At 37.4% G+C, this 20,619-nt stretch overlaps 1 protein-coding gene across 1 annotated transcript; it reads left to right on the forward strand.

Moving 5' to 3' along the window:
- Positions 1-1,820: 1,820 nt before the first annotated feature.
- LOC149228041 (transcription factor MYB17-like) lies at positions 1,821-3,313 on the forward strand. The gene is made up of 3 exons (XM_089375622.1): positions 1,821-1,994; positions 2,122-2,251; positions 2,344-3,313. Exons 1-3 carry the CDS (start codon positions 1,859-1,861, stop codon positions 3,137-3,139), a joined length of 1,062 nt encoding a protein of 353 aa, XP_089231748.1. The 5' UTR covers positions 1,821-1,858; the 3' UTR covers positions 3,140-3,313.
- The last annotated feature ends 17,306 nt before the right edge of the window (positions 3,314-20,619 follow it).

A 20,619-nucleotide genomic window follows, 5' to 3' on the forward strand; every position in this document is an offset into this window, starting at 1 on the left:
TATCATATCGGCTAATGCTAAAGGTCTCCATCCTCATTAGCATTTATGACATTTCTGTCTTCTTTGAGTGCCAAGAACTGCCACCCTTTCTGGTCCTTGACGGTATTTGTTTATCTCCTAACTCTTCTGTTTCTTTCATCGAAATTAACCTTATGATTCTGCAATGTACAATAAATGTGCCCAATGGAAAAGCCATGGTCTAGAAATCTGATTGTAATTGCTTGTATTCAGTTTGTAGTTTTCTTTCTTTTCAATCTTTTTAATCACCACCGAAATTTGGCATTTAAAGCATAAAAGATAGAGTTGCTATTGAAGTTACATTGGGTAGCCAGCTCAAAAAGATATTTGAGTGCTACATCCTCTGAACCAAGAGCCATCTTGTGGCCTTAAGTAGGCAGGTTTTAAAGCCTTCAGCAGATGCCTTGGCAATGTTCTCTGCCCAAAAACATCTCGAGGAACAACACTTAGAAACCAAGAAAATAAATAGCCTAACATTGAATACAAAACTACCTTAAAAGAGTGAATACCTATATACACCTAAGCTATAAAACTCAAGCTATAAAATTCCGGGAACACTTAGAAGCAGGGCAGAGCTCTTAGCTTCATGGTTTAATGTTGTCCACCTATTGAACAATAAGAATAGATTGACTTACATGACCGTATAGATGATAGATTAGAAAGATGATAAATAAAAAAACACATTGGGTTAAAAGACAAAGACAATCTTCTAGTAGTTCTCTTGAGTTCTTTAAGAATTCACATAGAGAAATCGCTCAACAAAATTCCAAACTGTCCATACCCTTCCAGTAGTTCTCTTGAGTTCTTTAATAATTTATAGTAGTTATGACATTATATAAATAATTGAGAGAAACTAAGAATCTTAACTTGTATAATTTTGATTAAGGATTTATTTTATTTTGGGCAATTTATTGATTAGGTTTAGTTTGAATCATTGAATTACTATAATATTTATTATTTTGAACTAAAATACAATTCTTTCAATTTAACATTTCTATGGGCCTCTCTTTGCACCTTTTGGGGCAATTGCTAGAATATGAAATTATGATATCTTAAGAAGAGAAAACCGATGTGTTAAAACATTAAAACCTGTGAAAACCTACGAACTTTGAGAAGCTTCAGATTCAGGTGGAAACTTTTAAAACAGTCCACCCTTCATTATGGCTTTCCTCGGTAAACTTTTGACTGGGGCTGTCGGCTCCAGTTGGTACCATAAATGCATGCATCGATACCTAACAACGTGACCAGAAGTTTTCAAATAAGATGTGGAATCCTTATGATGTACTTGTTATCTTGCGTTCGTAACGAGAAAGTTCAATGAACGTAATCCTAATTTTGTTTGAAATATTTGCTGGCTGGATGGGAATCATTATCGGTAGTCTTTATTATGATGGGATTGTTATTCCGCGGTCATAAAGAGAAAATTCAAGGGACATAATCCCAATTTTGTTTGAAATGATTACCGGCTGAACGAAAATCGTTATCGGTTATGTGTTTATTTCGAAAAAAATTCAAGGCGCGTGGTCTAAGTTTGATCAATGTTTATTTCGAAAAAAATTCAAGGCGCGTGGTCTAAGTTTGATCGAAATGATTGTCGTTGAACGAAGATCTTTCTCCGTTACGTCATTAGCTTCGTCACGACTATGTAGAATGGTAACCGAACTTCTACAGATTGACTTCAACAACTCTAAATTTCTGAAACCCTACACAACATATGAATCCAGGGCGGCGCCGCGCTATGTTAAGGCCCATCGCATATGTGTATATATAACAATGCTGGCAGGGTTGAGAAGAAACAGGAAGACACAAGTTACAGAGAAAGGCCGATCGGAAAGTGATTATGGGACGCACGCCTTGCTGTGTTGATCACAATCGGCAGAAAAGAGGTCCCTGGACGGCCGAAGAGGACCATAAACTCATCAATTATCTTCAACACCATGGGCATACCAAGTGGCGCACCCTTCCAAAGCTTGCAGGTATTCTATTGTATTTGGGATTTATTATGATTTCTCTTCGACCTTTCTATCTACTTGGGATTGAGGGATGTTGTAGTTGATACAGACGAACTGACTGGAGATTTTTTGTGTGTTGGGAGTACCGCAGGTTTATCGAGATGTGGAAAAAGCTGTAGGCTGAGATGGACCAACTACCTGCGACCTGACATCAAGCGTGGCACCTTCTCCATTCATGAAGATATCGTTATAATTCACCTTCATGCAATTCTTGGAAACAGGTAATATCTTTAGACGTTGTCTTCCATGACAAGTCGGAATCTGCGTTTCTTTTCCGACCAAATACTAACGCCCTGTACTTGTTGAATTGTAGATGGTCAGCTATAGCATCACATCTTCCTGGAAGAACGGACAATGAAATAAAAAATCACTGGAACACTAGACTGAAGAGACAATTGCCTGTAATGGGAATCGATCCAGTTACTGACGGCTTACTGCCTGTAGCCCCTACGGATTCTTTCATGGCGTCGTCTTCCACTGTCATCATTTCCAGAGATGCAGGATGCAATACTGCGTTGGCTGAATCTGAGGTGGGACTGCGCAGACAGTACGTGAATAATATCGTCGATGAGTACTCGCGGCTGCAGTTATCTCAAATTGGTAAACATTGGGCCACGACAAACAACGCAGTCATGCCTCAAGTGCCGGCACGCCCATCCTCTGAGAATTCATTGATACATCCTTCCATTTCAATTGATCAATTACTGCGACCCCAAACGTCAGGATGGTTCCATGCCTCCCAGAATGATATGACTCAGGGTTTCGATTCAAGGCAGAAGTATCCAATTGAGGGTAATGCCTTTTCACAAGAAGCTTTACAATTTTCCAAACTCGAAGGAAAATCAGAAGACATGGGTAACATGATCCACTCTTTTGGAATACCCAGCATTGCTGTAAATGAAACGGATGTTTTCTGTGACGAATTGCCATCGGATAAGGAAATCATGTACAACCGTTCGAAGCCTTCGTACAGCATGGGAATATCGGAAATTCTAGAAGCCGCCATCCAATATCGCCCGGATGACCCTTTCGGTTCACCGATGAGTACAGCAGCAAGAGCTGATCTACTGAATAAAGAAGGTGAAATTACTACTGGGATAATATGTTAAATTAATTGAGAATGGCGTGGCGGAGTCTAAAGTAAAACATAGATACACAGCCTGAATATTTGAACCTGATATTATACTTCCCTGTGATTTATACATTGACCCAATTATTTTAGTGTACGCATGATATTTAAAGCTGTGATTTTTAGTATTGAAAAGGCATTAACTATGTTTAATTATTCTGGAGTGATATGAATATTTTTGAAACTTTATCTAACATCCTCGTGTTGTAAGCCATGTTATAAGGTAAAGGTTAGTAAATTTTATAAATATTAAAAACAAATAATTTTGTAAATATTAAAACAAGTATAAATGTATGGTTACATATGACTTTTGGGTTTGGAGTATCTCTTAAAACCTTAGCTAACCAATCGTCTAAAGAAACAGTGTTAGTGTTTAACCATAAAACTTCGAATCATACCTTTATGCCATTAAAAAGAGCTTCAATTCATTTATATGTTATTACCTATAGCCACCCAAAAGAAACTTCAATGCATTAGTCAATGCACATATATATACCATCTCGCAGCCCTTCAGAAATTTATTTAATCACTTGTTAAACACAAGGTTTTCGACCCTTGCAGTTTCCAATGTTCAGTTCTCCAAAAAAAAATTCAATGCACAGCAACTTAAATACCATTCAATGCACAGTCATGCACTATTCAACGCAGGACGACTCCCACTGTTGTGCAGCTCAACTCTGGTATGAAAGGGCCATGGGTTCATAACCACTCTCAACCGGTTCTGTAGCCGCCTCCGATTGACACTTCCATTGCACAGTCACGATTTGTTTCCACCAGCGTTCAGAACTCAATGCAACAATAATTTCAATCAACGTTTTGACCAATTTGCAGGAGTTTCTACTAGCGTTAAGTCACAGTCTTGACAATATTGAACTCACCATTCAATCTAGCAACGACCTCAATCACTGAACAGACCCATTTAATCATTTACATTTCGCAGAGCAGGAGGTATGCACAATTGAAAGTAACAGTCATGGCCCTTTCAATGCAACAACTAACTAGTTTGCACGCAGAGATTCAATGCTTCAGGAATCGATACAGAGGGACAAGTTTTTTTCATTAACGAATTGAAAGAGGATAAAAAGAATAATGGTAGAGAGTGCACCAGTTACCGGGTAGAAAATGCTAAAAATGGGGCTAGCTTTGATGTCATATCAAGAGCAGAAAATGCTAAAAATGGGGCTGGCTTTTATAAGAGTAGCTCTACCAATAATTTGTTGATTTTTCATTAATATAGAATATGACTATAAACAAGGAGATTGAGACTATTGGGTTTCATCTCCTAATGTCTCTTCCCCTCTAAAATTTTCTTATTTTTCTATTTACAATATTTACATAGGATTTCTAATGCCAAAGATTAGGTGTTCAACAATCATAAAAAGGAAAAGGGTAGATATCTCTTTCAAAAGAAGATATTGTACATGTTGACGGTGTTGGAAATTTGTCAACCATGGGGTCTCACCAATGTGAAGTCCCGAGTAGCCCTCACATCGTTTTGAGTAGGTGGCCCATCCAGAATATTGTCCCAGTTGCCCATTATCTTACATATATTCCTTGGCCCTAACTGTGAACAAGAGAGAGGAGTGCACATGTGCCTTCTTAAAGTAAGGCGGTGTGCCTAGTGAGTGTTCGATCAAGTGTGTCAAAGTTATTACAAATATCCATAATCCATGCATGAAGAACGTGGTGGCCTTGAAGGCTTTTGTTATTAAGTAAAATTTCCAAGACACATGTATACAATGAACATCACTAGCTACAATAGTGGAGCATTGGAGCCACTCTTTGCTCGTCAAAAGAACTGATATGTCTCTCTAATTCCTTACGGAGGAGCCAAGGTGAAAAGTCCTTTGCTCATTCAATGAGGCAATATATATATATATATATAACCAAGGGGTTATGCTTCCCCTCATTGTGACTTTTTGACTACCCTCATGACTGTTTGACTTCCTATGACTTTTCAACTTACATGATTCTTTATATTTCATGTGTGTCCTTTGGACTTCCACTTTGCAATGCATTTTGAATACCATTTAGATGATCCACAATGACAATGTGGCATATGAAAACTCATGAAATGACATGACACGACATTGTTGACCTGGACTGCTTGCTGATGTAGAAGTGTCAAGCCACTTCTGTTGTTGCATGTTGAGTATCTTCTTGAGAATGCTTCTCTTTTCAATTCCATTTGACTTAGATATAAGGAATTTTCAATGATCTTAAGTCTTTAGTTGTGATTATAAATTGATGTCCCTTTGCTTTCTTGTGATTGATCAACTTCCATGTTTAGCTACAAGAGTGTCTTTCAACATGTTTCCCTCCTTCATATCTATCTTAATTATCTTGCCATAGCATCGTGAGGTACCTAAGATGGCATTGGTCTGAAAACCCTCTAGTCTAAGACGGTACGTTCTTATTCATTAATTGAGTCGGAACGAGGTGACAGATCAGGAGAGAGGGCTTAGTAATTATGCAGTTCAAGCATCTAGGGGTGAGGCTTGAGCCCTGAGATTGTGTAGTTTGTATTTTAGGCTAGACCGAGGGAGAAAACTGCACAATTATGGGAGCTAGTGAGATAGGTTGGTGGGGTGGACATTGAGATGACATACTACGCAATTCCTGGAGACAAGGGAGGCTAGGAAATTGCACAACATCGCAGTTTAGAGGCCTATGGAATGAGCTTGGGCTTGTGATTGCGCAATGCGCAGTTAGGTCCAGGTTGAGAGAAAGGCTTGCACAATTCTAGAGGCCAAGGCTGGAGCTTAAGCATAGAAACTGTGCAGTGCAGCAGTCTTGGGAAGTGAGAACTACACATTGTGCAGTTCCAATGGGAAAGGTCATAGCTAGAGGACTGAAACTACGCAGTGCACAATTTGGGGAAGTCGGGTGAAGCCAAGTTCCTTGCTCGGGAAGCCTTCTCAGAAATGGCTAAGTGTAAGACTAGTTAGACTAATGTGAATAGTCATAAGACTTCGACTGTGATATCACACTTAGAATACCTGATGACACAACAACATAGATCATCCAAGACACATGAGTCGTACATTCCCCTCTGTGCGACAACTTTTTGATCTGTTATGACAAGTGTGACACTTAAGATACACTTTGTGACGACTGTGATGACACCGGTGCGGTGACGGTTGACACTTTGTGAATGAGTGTGATATACGTTTACATGGTTAGAAAAACTCATATACACAAAGATAGACCCCTGAAACCACCATAACAGGCTTCTACACATTGTGAGACAACCAATCATGCGAAAAGCGGATAGTTTACCCATCTTACAAAGAGGAGAAAAATACTTCAAGAAAGTACATGAAATGAGTTTCGGTGTTTACAACAAGAATCCGCAAGGCCAAGGAAGGCTCTAAATTTTGGTGTAAACCAAAATTTTGGAGGTTGTTGTAGCAGCTACAACAATAACTTACCTCTTGTTTTGGAAGATGAGTAACTATTGACTCAAATTATTAAATTGTTGGTACATAGGTTTAAGAAACACAAATATTTTACCAATACTCTCACCTCTCATTATTTTTTGATTAATGTAATGCAATTGAGATGAAATATAGTGTAAAACCAAATAATATAAGAGAAGGGAGAGCTAAATGCAAGAAAAATAATTTTGATAATAAAAAAAAAAGAGTTATGTTCACTTGCCTCATCAAGGGGGAAATCCTCCAAGAGAAATTCTCTAAATACAGTTACAACCCTTGAAAAAAATTTGCATAACCTTTAGCCTAATATATATCTATCCATAGATATATTAAATACCTATTGGCCAACTTATTAAGAACCTACTAACTAATTTGGGATTTATCAAGAAAATAAATAGTTTTTACAATGTGTGATTATTGACTAAATATTTAGTAGGCCATATACAAAGTAATATATGTATGCCATGGTATTTTTGTAGGACCCTAACATGTCCTCTCCTTTTGAAAGAAACATTGTCCTCAAGATGAGGAAATTATTGAAGAATCGTTGTTGGTTCTCAGGTGGCTTCTTTTGATTGCATATCTTTCCTTTGCATCAATACTTGATAAACTGTTGATGCAACTATGTATTTATAGTGTCTAATATTGATTTTAGCTAGATTCAAATGTAACCTTCTTTATTAATCTATGGTAGGCTGGTATGAACTTTCCAATTCGATTCTACAACCTTATTCAAAAGACATATAAAATGTTAGATGAATCTTGGAGTGAGACAGAAGAGCCAATATATACAGAACCTTATCAATGTTTTGTATGATCTATTAGGTACCACAAAATTTAGGATCTAGCTTCTAAGGAACCTTATCGATAAGTGATTTATATTTACAAGGATGCATGCGAAGAAATAGTTGATCACCTTCAACAAAATATTGTTTTAATCTATGTTGATTATCTTGATATTTTATTTTATTTTATTCAATAACCAAATTTTTCTTAAGCATAAAGATAAAATCTTCTATATAATGAAGTATTTTACGCATTGCATGAAACTTAGATGTGTTCAGTACATAGCATGCCAAGGATAGAGATTTTTGGACACAAACTACTTAATATGGTGTCAATTCGGTAGCTCATTGATAAAAGGTATTTTACCACCATTCAACAAGGGGATGCCATTACTCCCACTAGTTTGGATTCTCAAAACCCAATCATATAAAATATAACTATAATAACTTGTGCATCACTTTTGTTTCACCATCAATTCATGGGTGATATGCAATGTTCATATTTAGATATGTAATTTAAATTTAAAATAGCTCCTATCAAAATTTTCTAGAGAATATGATGTCTCAATATGAAGCAATGGAAGTGGGCATACCATGTATCCTAAATATATAATCCATGAACGCCCAATAAAATGAGGAAGGAATGAAAGGGTGGGCTTGGAGAATGAAATGGGCATCTTTTGAAACATCATATACCACCACCATAGTCACTATTATTTTTCTTGGATTTTGGAATTCCCATAATAGAATCCATTGGAATGTTTATCCAAATTTGTGTTGTGATTGGTAGAAGTTATAATTCCCCTAGTAACTTTCGTGTCCCATCCATGTTTCTTTGTAAACCATTGTAGTATGCTACAAAACTTTGGATATTTTTTTTCATGTCTTCCTAGAATAATGATCACTTAGTTCTTTCACAGGTTTTATGAAATAAATATTCTAATGTCGTTAGAAAAGTGTGCAACTCCCCTAAATTTTTTTATTTTATAGTTGAATGATTTATAAAAACAATGTTCACATCATACCATAATGTATCTTATTATCGTGGATAATGTTTTGGAGGCTTAGGGTATGTCTGAAGTTGTTAGAAGTACTCCCTTAAAGTATTGTTTGTTGGCCATTATTTGTACACTTACTAAATCCTTTTTGAAATTGGTAATGATAACGCATGGAGTGGTACATCCTCTTGAAGTTTTCTATATAAAAAATAAGCCACAACATTTAACTTTCCCTTCGTAAGTATGATCTCGTAATCATATCACAACATCTTGGTGGAAAATTTATGTTTATCTAGTAAAGAAAATCATTGTTTGATAATTTAGTTTAGATTATGATGGTCATTATTGATCTCAAAACACATTCATATGAGATATGGATTCCAATTTTCCACTGTGTGAATGATATTCGTCAATTCCTTCTCATATGTGGATTTTTTGAAATTGTCACATAATTGCCTACTAGTGAATAGTAATGCACATCCTTCTAGTATCAATAATATATAAACAGTAACAAATAATTTATCATATAGAGTTGCTATGTACCAACCTAATTTACATATTATTATAGAAATGATGTGAACTCACATGAAATAACTCTCAAGGATGTCCTTCACCTTAAGTGGGGATTCTAGCGAAAATTGGATGCTTTAAGCACTTGTTATGGTTCTTGAGGCTCTAGACATTGTAGAAGAGGCGTTAGGACCTAAATGTGTCTTTTAGGAAGAAAAGGATAGTAATAATGTCTCAATCTACTGCATTTCAACTGTTAATGGTTTGTGAGATACATAGGATTGTAAGGATACTCAAGGATGTTTCTCGTGGTGTATGTTTTTCACTAATAGTATTGGGATCAAATTTCATGACTCCTTTTCTTAATTACACACTCACCTACAATTGCCTATTTCCAAACCCATTCTTGTATACCACCCACAAGTAAATACCTCCCTCCATAGGGCCTTTATGTTTCTTTAGGATCTTGTGCATAACCCATGGCATACAAAATAAGCTTGTGTGACCTAAGAACTTGGATTTTAGTATTATGAAATCCCATGAGGTGATGATGCTTATCCTTTAAAAAATAAATGTCAAAATTATGCACATGTATCACTTATAGGTTAATAATTTCCTGTATTATTAATGTATTTATGATAGTGTTGATGGTGTTGGATGTCACCAACATACAAGGGATCTCCTCGATATAAGGTCCCAATTAGACCTCACACCATTGGTGCAGGAGTCCCATTCGACTATATGGTTCAACCACTATTTCAAAGGTTTAGAAGTATGCCTTTGTTACACCACATACACAAGAGATCACAAGCACCTATTTGGGGTAGAAAGTATGTGCACTTTGTGTGACACCAAATGTAGACTACACAGGAAACTTCCACAACTGGTAAAGAGAAACGAGACTTCGGTTATGGAAGTAATAGTAGTATCTTAAGAGACACCTATGATTGGAAGGAAAAGAATTATTGATTAACCTACAAATTGGTTCACAAAATAAACAACAATTGTAAAAGCATAACGATGCTCATTCAAAAATATCAATACCTAAGAAATGAAATATTGCATTGGACTTAGCATGTATTACACCAACATATACCACAAACATATCAAGAATATTATTACTACATTTATCATACACACATGAAGAAGTGTTGGGTCGAGGAGCTTCTGATTATTATTAATGAAAAGTTCAAAGTAAAATGCTACATAGGTGAAACACTAGATCCAATATGGGAACATGACGCCACAACTTGCTTCTCCAAATAATGATTTCCTCCTATTATTTGGAATTTATAGCCGTGATAGAATTAGCTTCCCTAGACCTAGTGGCCTAGTCTACAACAACATAAAGCAAAAAATATAAAGTTCCCCTTAGAGAAATTGGAGAATGGAAAGATGATTACTTTTGATTTGTCACAAGCTCGTCTCTCCTCTTGTCTTGTAATCTCCAATCGTAGCTCTGATTTCTATAATTATAAACTGTACATATAATGAACACAAGCCAAAGATCTACGACATATATGTATAATTATCCAATCAATCTATTTAATGGATCAACATAGCATTGAAATATATGAATGTAAACATAACATAACACATATAGGAAAATGGTATATTCTTTGTATTAATAGGAAAAGGAGAGAGTTTACAACCAAAAATGGAAGTTGATCTTATAGAGATCCTCCCAAGTTGACTTGTCCTTCCTTGTCACAAAGCACACCTCAATGTCACCCTAATGCATGAAGATAATTACTCTCTAAGGTTCAAAGAAGCAGCATGAGGGTATGATTAGTCTCCAAAATACAACCCTGATGTTGTAGATGGCTGTAGATTTATAAGAGAGTCTGGTAGTTTAGAAATTCTTATCCATTTACCAATCTAGGATCTACATCCACTCTTGATGGGAGGATGAGCTCAAGGGATAAGAGGTGAAATATCCAAGCTAGGATCAGATAGAATTTGAAGTTCCTATCCAAGGTAAATGGTTGTAACAACTCTTGGAAGGTTATGGAAAAGGAAGCTTTGAGATTCTTTCTATTTTTCGCAAATTTCTAGAATCAGCATACTCCTAACAAGGGACAACCTATTGTTGATCAACGTTAGTGCATCACTGGGTAAACTACTTTTGAACGCAGGTCCTTAAAGGGACAGGGTGTGATAGGCCTTAAAATCAATGACATGAAGTAGTCAAACATGGAAACTTAGAGATTTGAAAGAGTCATTCTTAGGGTTTTGTTTAGGGATGATCATAAGGTGTTCATGGATGTTGATTGATCTAGTTTGTAGGCCTATTGACTAGATGTGACAAAATGGCCTATAACAGATTACCCCCTAAAGCACAAAGTCAGAAATCAAAATTGATTACTGAAGTTCTTTACCTTGTGACAATTTCAGATAAAAAGTAATTGGTCAAGATCATACATTTTCATCATGATATTTTCATTGAGGGAGGCATACCCATGCTCAAAGTTTCAAGTTTCCCCCCCTTCAAATTTTGAAAGTTTCAAGTTTTGCTCCATGGGGGTGAGTACGGGCTTGCAATCCTGCATGCCAAATTACTGAAGTGTAGGAATTTACAGGGTAAGTTCCTCAGATAGAACACCAAAGGACACCGCTCACAACCAGATTGCAGATCAATACACCAGTATTTTTGACGTGGTTAAAACCCTCAAAGAGGGAAACAGTCCACGGCCTGAGCCAATGCAGCCACTTCAGGCAATTTATTAATAAAAGAATGAAAATTTACATAAGCTTCTCTCATGCATGGATTACCCTACAAATGACCCTCCATGCGTTTTAAATAGAAATCATGGACCAATCGGGTGTCAAGCCATAGATCAAGTGTCTGTAATACCGAGGAGAGAATGAACCATTGGATCACTACATATCGTGATCGTTAGATTGTAAGTTACAAAATGTACAAGGTAAAGAAACACACTTTACCTAACTCTATACCTAACCCTATACTAGACCAAGTTGTACTTAACTATTTCCTATGTGTTGGAATATCCTAACATCCCCCCTTAAGAACAACTTGGGATAGGATTGAAGGATTTACAAATATGACACAATAGGAGAAGGAAGGAGGCACTAGAGCCTATCCCCCCTTAGTGACAACTTCCTGAACTCCAACCATAAATCGAAGTTTAGTGAACTTCGCCTCTGTGAGAGCCTTTGTGAAGATGTCTGCAACTTGATCATCTGTTGAACAATATTGCACTTCAAGAACATGGTCATAGATGAGCTTTCTGATGAAGCGCATGTGCAGTTCAATGTGTTTGCTGCGCTGATGTTGGACTGGATCTTTGCATACCTGAATGGCACTTTGATTATCACACCAAAGTGTAGTCAGATGCTGCTGCTGAAAGCCAAACTCTGACAGGATCTGACGAAGCCACAAGGCTTCCTTACTAGCTTCTACTGCACCACGATACTCTGCTTCTGCTGAAGAAAGAGAAATGGCACCTTGTTTCTTGCAGGCCCATGTAATAGGTCTTGAACCAAGAGTGAACACATAACCTGCAGTAGACTTCCGATCAGCAGGGTCACCAGCCCAATCGGAATCAGTGAAACCAACCAATAGAGGAGATGCTTCGGCACTGTAATGAATCCCAAACTGAACTGTACCTCAAACATAACGAAGTATTCTTTTAGTTGCTTTCGAATGACTTTCACGTGGGTTTTGCATAAACCGAGCAACAAGGCCAACGACAAAGGAAAGGTCAGGTCGAGTATGGGTTAGATACAGAAGTTTTCCTACAAGTTGACGGTATAAGGTAGCATCAACTTCAGGAGAAGTACAAGTGACGGAAAGTTTGACTCCAGACTGGAAGGGAGAAGGGGCTGGCTTACAGTCTTCCATGTGAAAATGGCATAGAATATCATAGGCATACTTGGACTGGGAAAGGGAAATACCCTCCTTGGATTGCAAGACTTGAAGACCGAGAAAATAATGTAAGTGTCCTAAGTCTGTCATTTGAAATTTCTTTTTAAGGCTGGACTTCACATGGATTATAAGGTTGGGATCACTACCGGTAAGGATAAGATCATCAACATAAAGAACAAGAATGATAAGAGACTTGCCCACTTTCTTGGTGTAGACAACATTGTCAGAATGACACCTAGAAAAGCCAGATTCTAAAAGAAAGCTATCCATTTTGGCATACCAAGCTTGAGGAGCTTGCTTGAGACCATAAAGGGATTTCTTAAGCCGACATACAAGGCTGGAGTCTGTTTTATGAAGCCAATGGGTTGTTCCATGTGGATTTCTTCATGCAAGTCCCCATGCAAGAAGGCGGATTTAACATCCATCTGATGGACTTCCCATTTGAGCGAGGCAGCAAGGGAAAGAACAAGGCAGATAGAGTTCATTTTGGCAACAGGGGAGAAGGTTTCAGTGTAGTCAATGCCTTCAAATTGTGAAAAACCTTTAGCAACAAGACGAGCTTTATGTTTATCAATTTTCCCATCTGGTCCATACTTGGTTCTGTAAACCCATTTGCATCTAACAAGTTTTTGTCCCTTTGGTAGAGGAACAAGATCCCATGTATCATTTGCCAATAATGAATGATATTCTTCATTCATAGCTGCTTCCCAATCTGGATGGCCTGAAGCTTCTGCAAAGGTGTCAGGATCATAATTTACTGGAGCTTGAGCCAGTAAAGAAGAGGCTCTGTCAAACTGAGAACGTGTGCGTCATTGATCTGTAGGATCACCGATAAGATCACCTGCTGCATCTTGAGTAGTACGAAACCATTTTGGAAGCTGAGGAGTTGAAGGAGGATCCTAAGATGGTGGGGGAGGATTGTCATCCTCACTTTCATCATCTGAAGAAGAAATGTTTTCAAAAGTAGAAGAGATAGGGAGAGGTGGCACATCCGCCGGACTAGGCTCACAGGCCGATATATTTTCATCAAATTTTACATCTCTTCTAATGATAACATTTTTGGACTTAAATGGAATAAGTCTATAGCCTTTTACATCTTCAGAATATCCAACAAAAGTACATTTTTCACTCTTAGGTTCTAAAGCTTTATGTTTTTCATCTGGAATATGGGCCCACGCTTCACTTCCAAAAACACGAAAGTGACTTACATCTGGTTTGATTGAGCTCCATGCTTCTTCTGGAGTGATATTCTTTAAAGCCTTAGTAGGAGTGCGATTTATTATTTAATTTGCACAGTTAATTGCTTCTGCCCAAAAACTAAGACCAAGTCCTTTATATTGTAGCATACTATTAGCCATTTCCTTTAAGGTGCGATTCTTCCTTTCAGCTACACCATTTTGTTGTGGAGTATATGGAACAGTATGTTGCATTCGAATTCCATTCTTAGTGCAAAAGTTGATGAATGTGTTTTTAACATATTCTCCGCCATTATCAGATCTTAGCTTAAGAATTTGATGTCCAGATTGTTTTTCAACAAAGGCTTTGAAGGCCAAAAATGTGTTAAATACTTCACTCTTGAGTTTTAAGAAGTATACCCAAGTGCGTCTGGAGAAATCATCAATGAATGTTAAGAAATACTTGTAGCCAGAGAATGAAACAACAGGAAGTGGACCACATAAATCACTATGCACAAGCTGTAAAGGGGCTGAGGCGTTCCATGAGGCACGTTTTTCAAAACTATCCCGATGATGTTTTCCGAGTACACATCCGGAACAAACACCATCTCTGCAAGATACCATAGGAAGACCTGTCACCATATTTTCTTTACATAGATGCTTAAGGGAGCGATAGTTTAAGTGACCAAATCGCTCATGCCAAAGTTTTCTCACTTCATCGTTATGAGCAACAAATACTAAGGGAAGATCTGATGACCCAAAGTTGTGAAACTTATACAACCTTGTAGAATCATCAGCAATGTGAGTAGCCAAAATCTTTTTAGGATCTCTTATGTCCTTGATTACAACATCATGAGGTGAAAATTCAGCGATTTTACCTTCACCTGAATGAGTTATCTGATATACAGATAGAAGGTTGCAGGATAAGGTTGGAACACATAATACATCATTAAACTGACCATTGTCTAGATGAATAGTTCCAGTCCCTACAACACTAAGAGATCTATCATCACCAACATGTATAGTTTTGGTGTTACAATCATTTAAAGAAGAAAACATGGCTTTGTTTTTGGCCATGTGATAAGAAGCTCCAGAATCAATGAGCCACTCATGAGAATGAGAAGAAGAAGATACATTTAATGCATAACCAAACCGAGATGATTGACAACCACATGCAGAAAGTGCCATTCCTGAAGATGAAGTTGAAGGTGAAGAATGCTCCAAATGGATGTTATGTTTCTTCATCACTGCTTCTAAGGCTTCCATCTTCTTAAAGCATTTGGATTCTAAGTGGTCATCTCGATTACAAAAGTTGCAATGTCTATCAGTCTTCTTCCATTTGTTTTTATTTGTCTTATCATTTTATTGAAATGATTTTTCATTTTGAGGCTGAGATTGCTTAGGACCCTTGTTTGGTTTAGGACCATTCTTTTTAGGATATGACTTCTTAGGATTCTTTGAATTTGGTTGCTGCTGGGCAGCTAACGATTTCTTGGAAGAGTTTCCAAGATTAAGAAGACCAAGGTGTAAGAGTTTTTCTTGTTCTCTTATTAAAGAATCACAAAAAGAGTCAAAGGAAGGGGACTTGTAGTCTGTTCCTTGAGAAATGAAGGCTTCTCTTGTAGAATGGAAGGTCGAAACAAACACAGAGTAGGCTGGTCCCAACTTAGTAAGAATGGAATAGATAAGGTTACTATCTTCTTTCTTAACCTTAACACCTTCCAAGAGATATCTAAGGGTCTTGAACTTGGACAAGAAATCTTCAATGCAAGAAAAATTATTAGGGTCCAAGGTAAGCAACTCATTTTCAATTTGATGGGCTCTAAGTTCATTTTTAATCCCAAAAGCTTTATTGATTTGTTTCATTGCTTCATCCTGAGTATCAAGTTCTGCAATATGGAATCTAAGATCTGGAGAAATAGACATTCCTATCAATCCACGTGCTTGATCTTGCCTATTTTCCCATTTAGCAGCCTTATCTTCATCCTTCGGTTTCTTTTCTTGGCCTGAGGCTATTCTGTAGAGACCTTTACTTCTAAGTAAATCCTCAATGTAGGACAACCATTGGAAGTAGTTGGTGCTGTCGAGGGTAACTTGGTATTGACTTTCCATTTCAACAGAAACTGAAGCTAAAAATGGTGAAACTAAGTGTTCCAATGGATAGATCTCGAAAAATTAGGCTGGTTTAAAAAAAACGGCTCTGAAAACGGCTTCCGGATGAAGAAGTTATGGCTTTTTGAAAAAAACTTGTTGAAGTCGCCGACGAAGTGCAGGAATGTGCGGAAATGAAAAAATCTGCTCCCAAAAAATGGAGATTTGAACCCAAGACCTCTACTCTCTTAAAATAGCTTTGAACCAATTGAGCTATACAAAAAATTTGAGAGAGAGAGAGAGAGGGGGGGGGTGATGCTTTGGGTTGCGTGCTTGCTTTGAGAAAGCTCTTTTTCCCTACAAAACAAAAAACACAAAACCCAACACAGACATGCAAAGAAAACAAACCTTATGGCTCAAAGTTAGCTTTAGTCGAAAAACTAAATATTTTCAAAAATGAACCTTGCTGCTCAAAGTTAGCTTTAGCCGGAAACTAAATATTTTCCTCAATGTTTCTGATTTTCCGAGATCACCCTAAGGCGCAGGGAAAAGAGCATACGCATGAGAAAAATCCTTCCTTTATGTTTCTGATTTGCCCAGATCGCACAGAGTCGCAGGGCAAAGAGCATACGTAGAAATGAAAGGTATAGATCCGGTAATAAAAAAAAGCTAAATAAATCGAAACCGAAATAAACAGAGGGAAAATAACTGTAAACTTCAAATAAACATTATATACCTCCAGATCTTAAAAATGATGCAGCTAGGGCTACCGGAAACATTTTCGCGTGAAACAAAAAGGGTTCCTCACTGGAACAGATGCTCCCAACACAACAGAGCAGTCCTCTCAGCTTGAAAGCAGTAAGAAACAACAGATCTAGGAAACGGTAGTCGGATGCAGTTCTACCGGCTTCAGATTTGGATCACCAACGGACGCGGCCCTCAAATAGATCTGATACCATGTAGGAATTTACAGGGTAAGTTCCTCAGACAGAACACTAAAGGACACCGCTCACAACCAGATCGAAGATCAATACACCAGTATTTTTGACGTGGTTAAAACCCTCAAAGAGGGAAACAGTCCACGGCCTGAGCCAACGCGGCCACTTCAGGCAATTTGTTAATAAAAGAATGAAAATTTACATAAGCTTCTCTCATGCATGGATTACCCTACAAATGACCCTCCATGCGCTTTAAATAGAAATCATGGACCAATCGGGTGTCAAGCCACGGATCAAGTGTCGGTAATACCGAGGAGAGAATGAACCGTCAGATCACTACATATCATGACCGTCGGATTGTAAGTTACAAAATATACAAGGTAAAGAAACACACTTTACCTAACTCTATACCTAACTCTATACTAGACCAAGTTGTACTTAACTATTTCCTATGTGTCGGAATATCCTAACATCCCCCCTTAAGAACAACTTGGGATAGGATTGAAGGATTTACAAATATGACACAATAGGAGAAGGAAGGAGGCACTAGAGCCTATATGAAGAACCTCTGTTTCATACTTACTCTAAGAAATGAAAATATGATGTGGACGTTGGAAGACTTTAACTCCAAGATAGTAGTGAAGTAATCCCAAATCTGTCATCTTAAAACCTGCATGTAAGTCCTTTTTCACCTGTGCAATATGATCGTCATGGTTGCCAGTAATGATCAAATCATCTGCATACATAATAAGGATCACCAGATATTTTCCCTGTTGTCGCACATACAAAGTATCATCAGATTCACTTTGTTGAAAACCAACTTTCTTAAGGTATTCATCCATCTTTGGGTACCAAGTGTGGGGAGCTTGTTTTAATCCATATAAAGCCTTGATCAATTTGTAAACTTTATGTTCTTGTCCTTCAACTTCAAAACCTAGTGGTTGGTTCATATACACTTCCACTTGTAAATCCCCATTGAGAAAAGCACTTTTCACATCCATTTGATGAACTTTCCATCCTTTTTGAGCGGCCAATGCAAGTGTTAATCAGATGGTGTTCCAATTAGCCTTCCTACCGTGCAAAGCCTTTTGCGACAAGTCGTGCTTTATACTTTTCAAGTTCTCCTTTTTTATTATACTTAATTCCGTAAACCCATTTGCATCCTATGGGTTTAACATTTGATGGACAATCAACAGTTTCCAAGTGTTGTTATCAATTACTCCTTGATATTCTTCAACCATAGCCTGTTGCCATTCTTTATGTTTTACTGCTTCTTTGTATGTGGAAGGTTCAGTAAAATAATTTGCTATCAAGACAAAATTTCCTTCTCTTCTATGTTCCCTTCTGGTGCCTGTTTTGTTTTGCTCATCAGGCTTTACATCTTTCAAAATTTGAACTGCCCATTTTTGTAGTTGGTGCTCACTTGTTTGCTCTTCTGAAAAATCTCCATCATTGTAAAGAGGATTAATGTAAACGAATGTTCTTCGTTCAGGTGAAGAATGTGGAGAATCACTGTCAGAAGAACTGCTACTGCTTGGAGATGCAGATAACCTGCTAGAAGACCTAGATGATGTTGTTGATGTAGATGGACTCGATGATTAATCTTCAGAGGAAGGAAAATCAAGTTCATACCAATTTGGTGAAGTTGGCTAACTTTTCATTTTTCCATTTCTTTTACTTCCCTTAGTTTCTAACTTGTTAAGAAGATTTCAATTTCTTCAGCACTTTTACTCTCTGTTTCATAAAAAATTACATCCTTGCTCGCAATGAATTTTCCATTGGTCAAAAGAAGATACCATTTCTTCTCATCATAATAGCCAATCATTGTGCATTTTAAACTTCTTGAGTCAAGCTTAGTTCTTTTTTCTTTCGGAACTAAGGCATAACATACTGATCCAAAAACTCTAAGATGTTTAACTCGAGGTTTGAAACCAAACCAAGCTTCATAAGGTGTGATTCCGTCTAAAGAAGCAGTTGGAGATCTATTTCTTAAGTAGACAGCTGTATGTATTGCTTCTGCCCAATATGTTGGACTTAACCTCTTGAAAGTTAACATGGATCTCGCCATTCCTAACAAGGTGCGATTCATTCTTTCGACTACTCCATTTTGCTGTGGAGTGTAAACATTAGTAAGATGTCGTCTTATGCCATTTTCACTGCAATAAATTTTGAATTCATTTGAAGTGAATTCTCCCCCATTATCTGTCGTGAGAGTACCTATCTTTTCTTTGACTTCATTTTCAACAAGTTGACGAAAAATTTTAAACTTATCAAATGCTTCTGACTTGTTCTTCAAGAAGTAAACCCAAGTCATTTTGCTGAAATCATCAATGAATAGTAAGAAATATTTGCAACCACCAAATGAAGTTTGTAGTGGACCACAAACGTCACTGTGAACTAGCTGTAGCCGCTTGTTTGAACACCATGAACTTGTTGGAAAACTTTCTCGACTTTGTTTGCCATAAATGCAAGCTTCAAATTTTGCATTTTCCCTTTTGAAATAACCATTCCTTGTTTCTGCAATTGAGAAAGACTCTCAAAATTCAAATGTCCATATCTTACATGCCATAGTCTTATAGGTGAAATACCTGTAGAAACTGCCCCTGCAAAATCAGAATGCCTTGGAATAATTGTCCCTTTCATCCGTAACAGTTTCCCATCTTCATAACCTTTCATGACAGTTTTCATGTTCTGTTTGACTGAATTAATCTTGACTAAACCATCTTCCATAATCACCTGATGTCCTGCTTGTCAAATCGTGACTAAAGAGAGCAATTTTTTCTTAAAGCTTGGTACATACCATATATTGGAAATCATTTTTTCTCCAATGCTAGGGAGAAAAACTTTAACTGCTCCTTTTCCATAAGGAGTATGTTTTGTATCATCAGCAAGAAAAATTGAATTAAGTTGGCAATCTTGAAAATTCCAGAAAAAATCACGTCGACAAGTCATGTGCTGAGTTGCGCCAGAATCCAAGATCCAAGCATCTTCATAGTCACTTCTAATATGGGATGAAATTTGTGATGCTGGTGAGGAAGTAAAAGCATATTCTGAGTTATCATCATCTTGATCATTTGCAAATTGCGCTGAATGTTGCTGAAACTTGGGAATTTTATTAAGTGAAGTTCGACAATCTTCAGCATAATGGCCAAATTTGTTACATCTTCGACACACAATTTGACTTAAGTCTCTTCCTCTCCTTGAATATTATCCTCTACCTCTGCTTTGACTTCTATGTTGAGATTGTCCTCTACCTTGATTATTATTTCCTTGTCCTTGAAAATTACCTCTTCCTTGGTTGTTTCCTCTACCTTGAAAATTACTCCTTCCCGAGCTCTTGCCTCTGTTAAAGTTGTTTCCTCTGCTTTGGCTTCGACCTCGACTTTGTACATTATGTGCTGCTTGATTCTGATTGCCTCTGCCTCTGCCTCGAGAATTGTCTGCTGATGATTTACTAGTGCTGGCCTCTGTGAGATAAACATCTTCACCTACATTCTTCTTCTTCCCAAAAGTTTTATCATGTTGGGTCAACATTTCGCAGAGCTCATCAAACTTTAGTTTCTCTAATTTCCCAGTTAATTGTGGAGTCTCCAAAAAATTCATGTAGGAAGAAGGAAGTCCAACAATTACAATTGTTACC

Source organism: Pinus tabuliformis, chromosome J, assembly GCF_031772625.1.
Source record: "Pinus tabuliformis cultivar Carrire ecotype Pingquan chromosome J, CPIR1, whole genome shotgun sequence".
Taxonomy (NCBI): Eukaryota; Viridiplantae; Streptophyta; class Pinopsida; order Pinales; family Pinaceae; genus Pinus; species Pinus tabuliformis.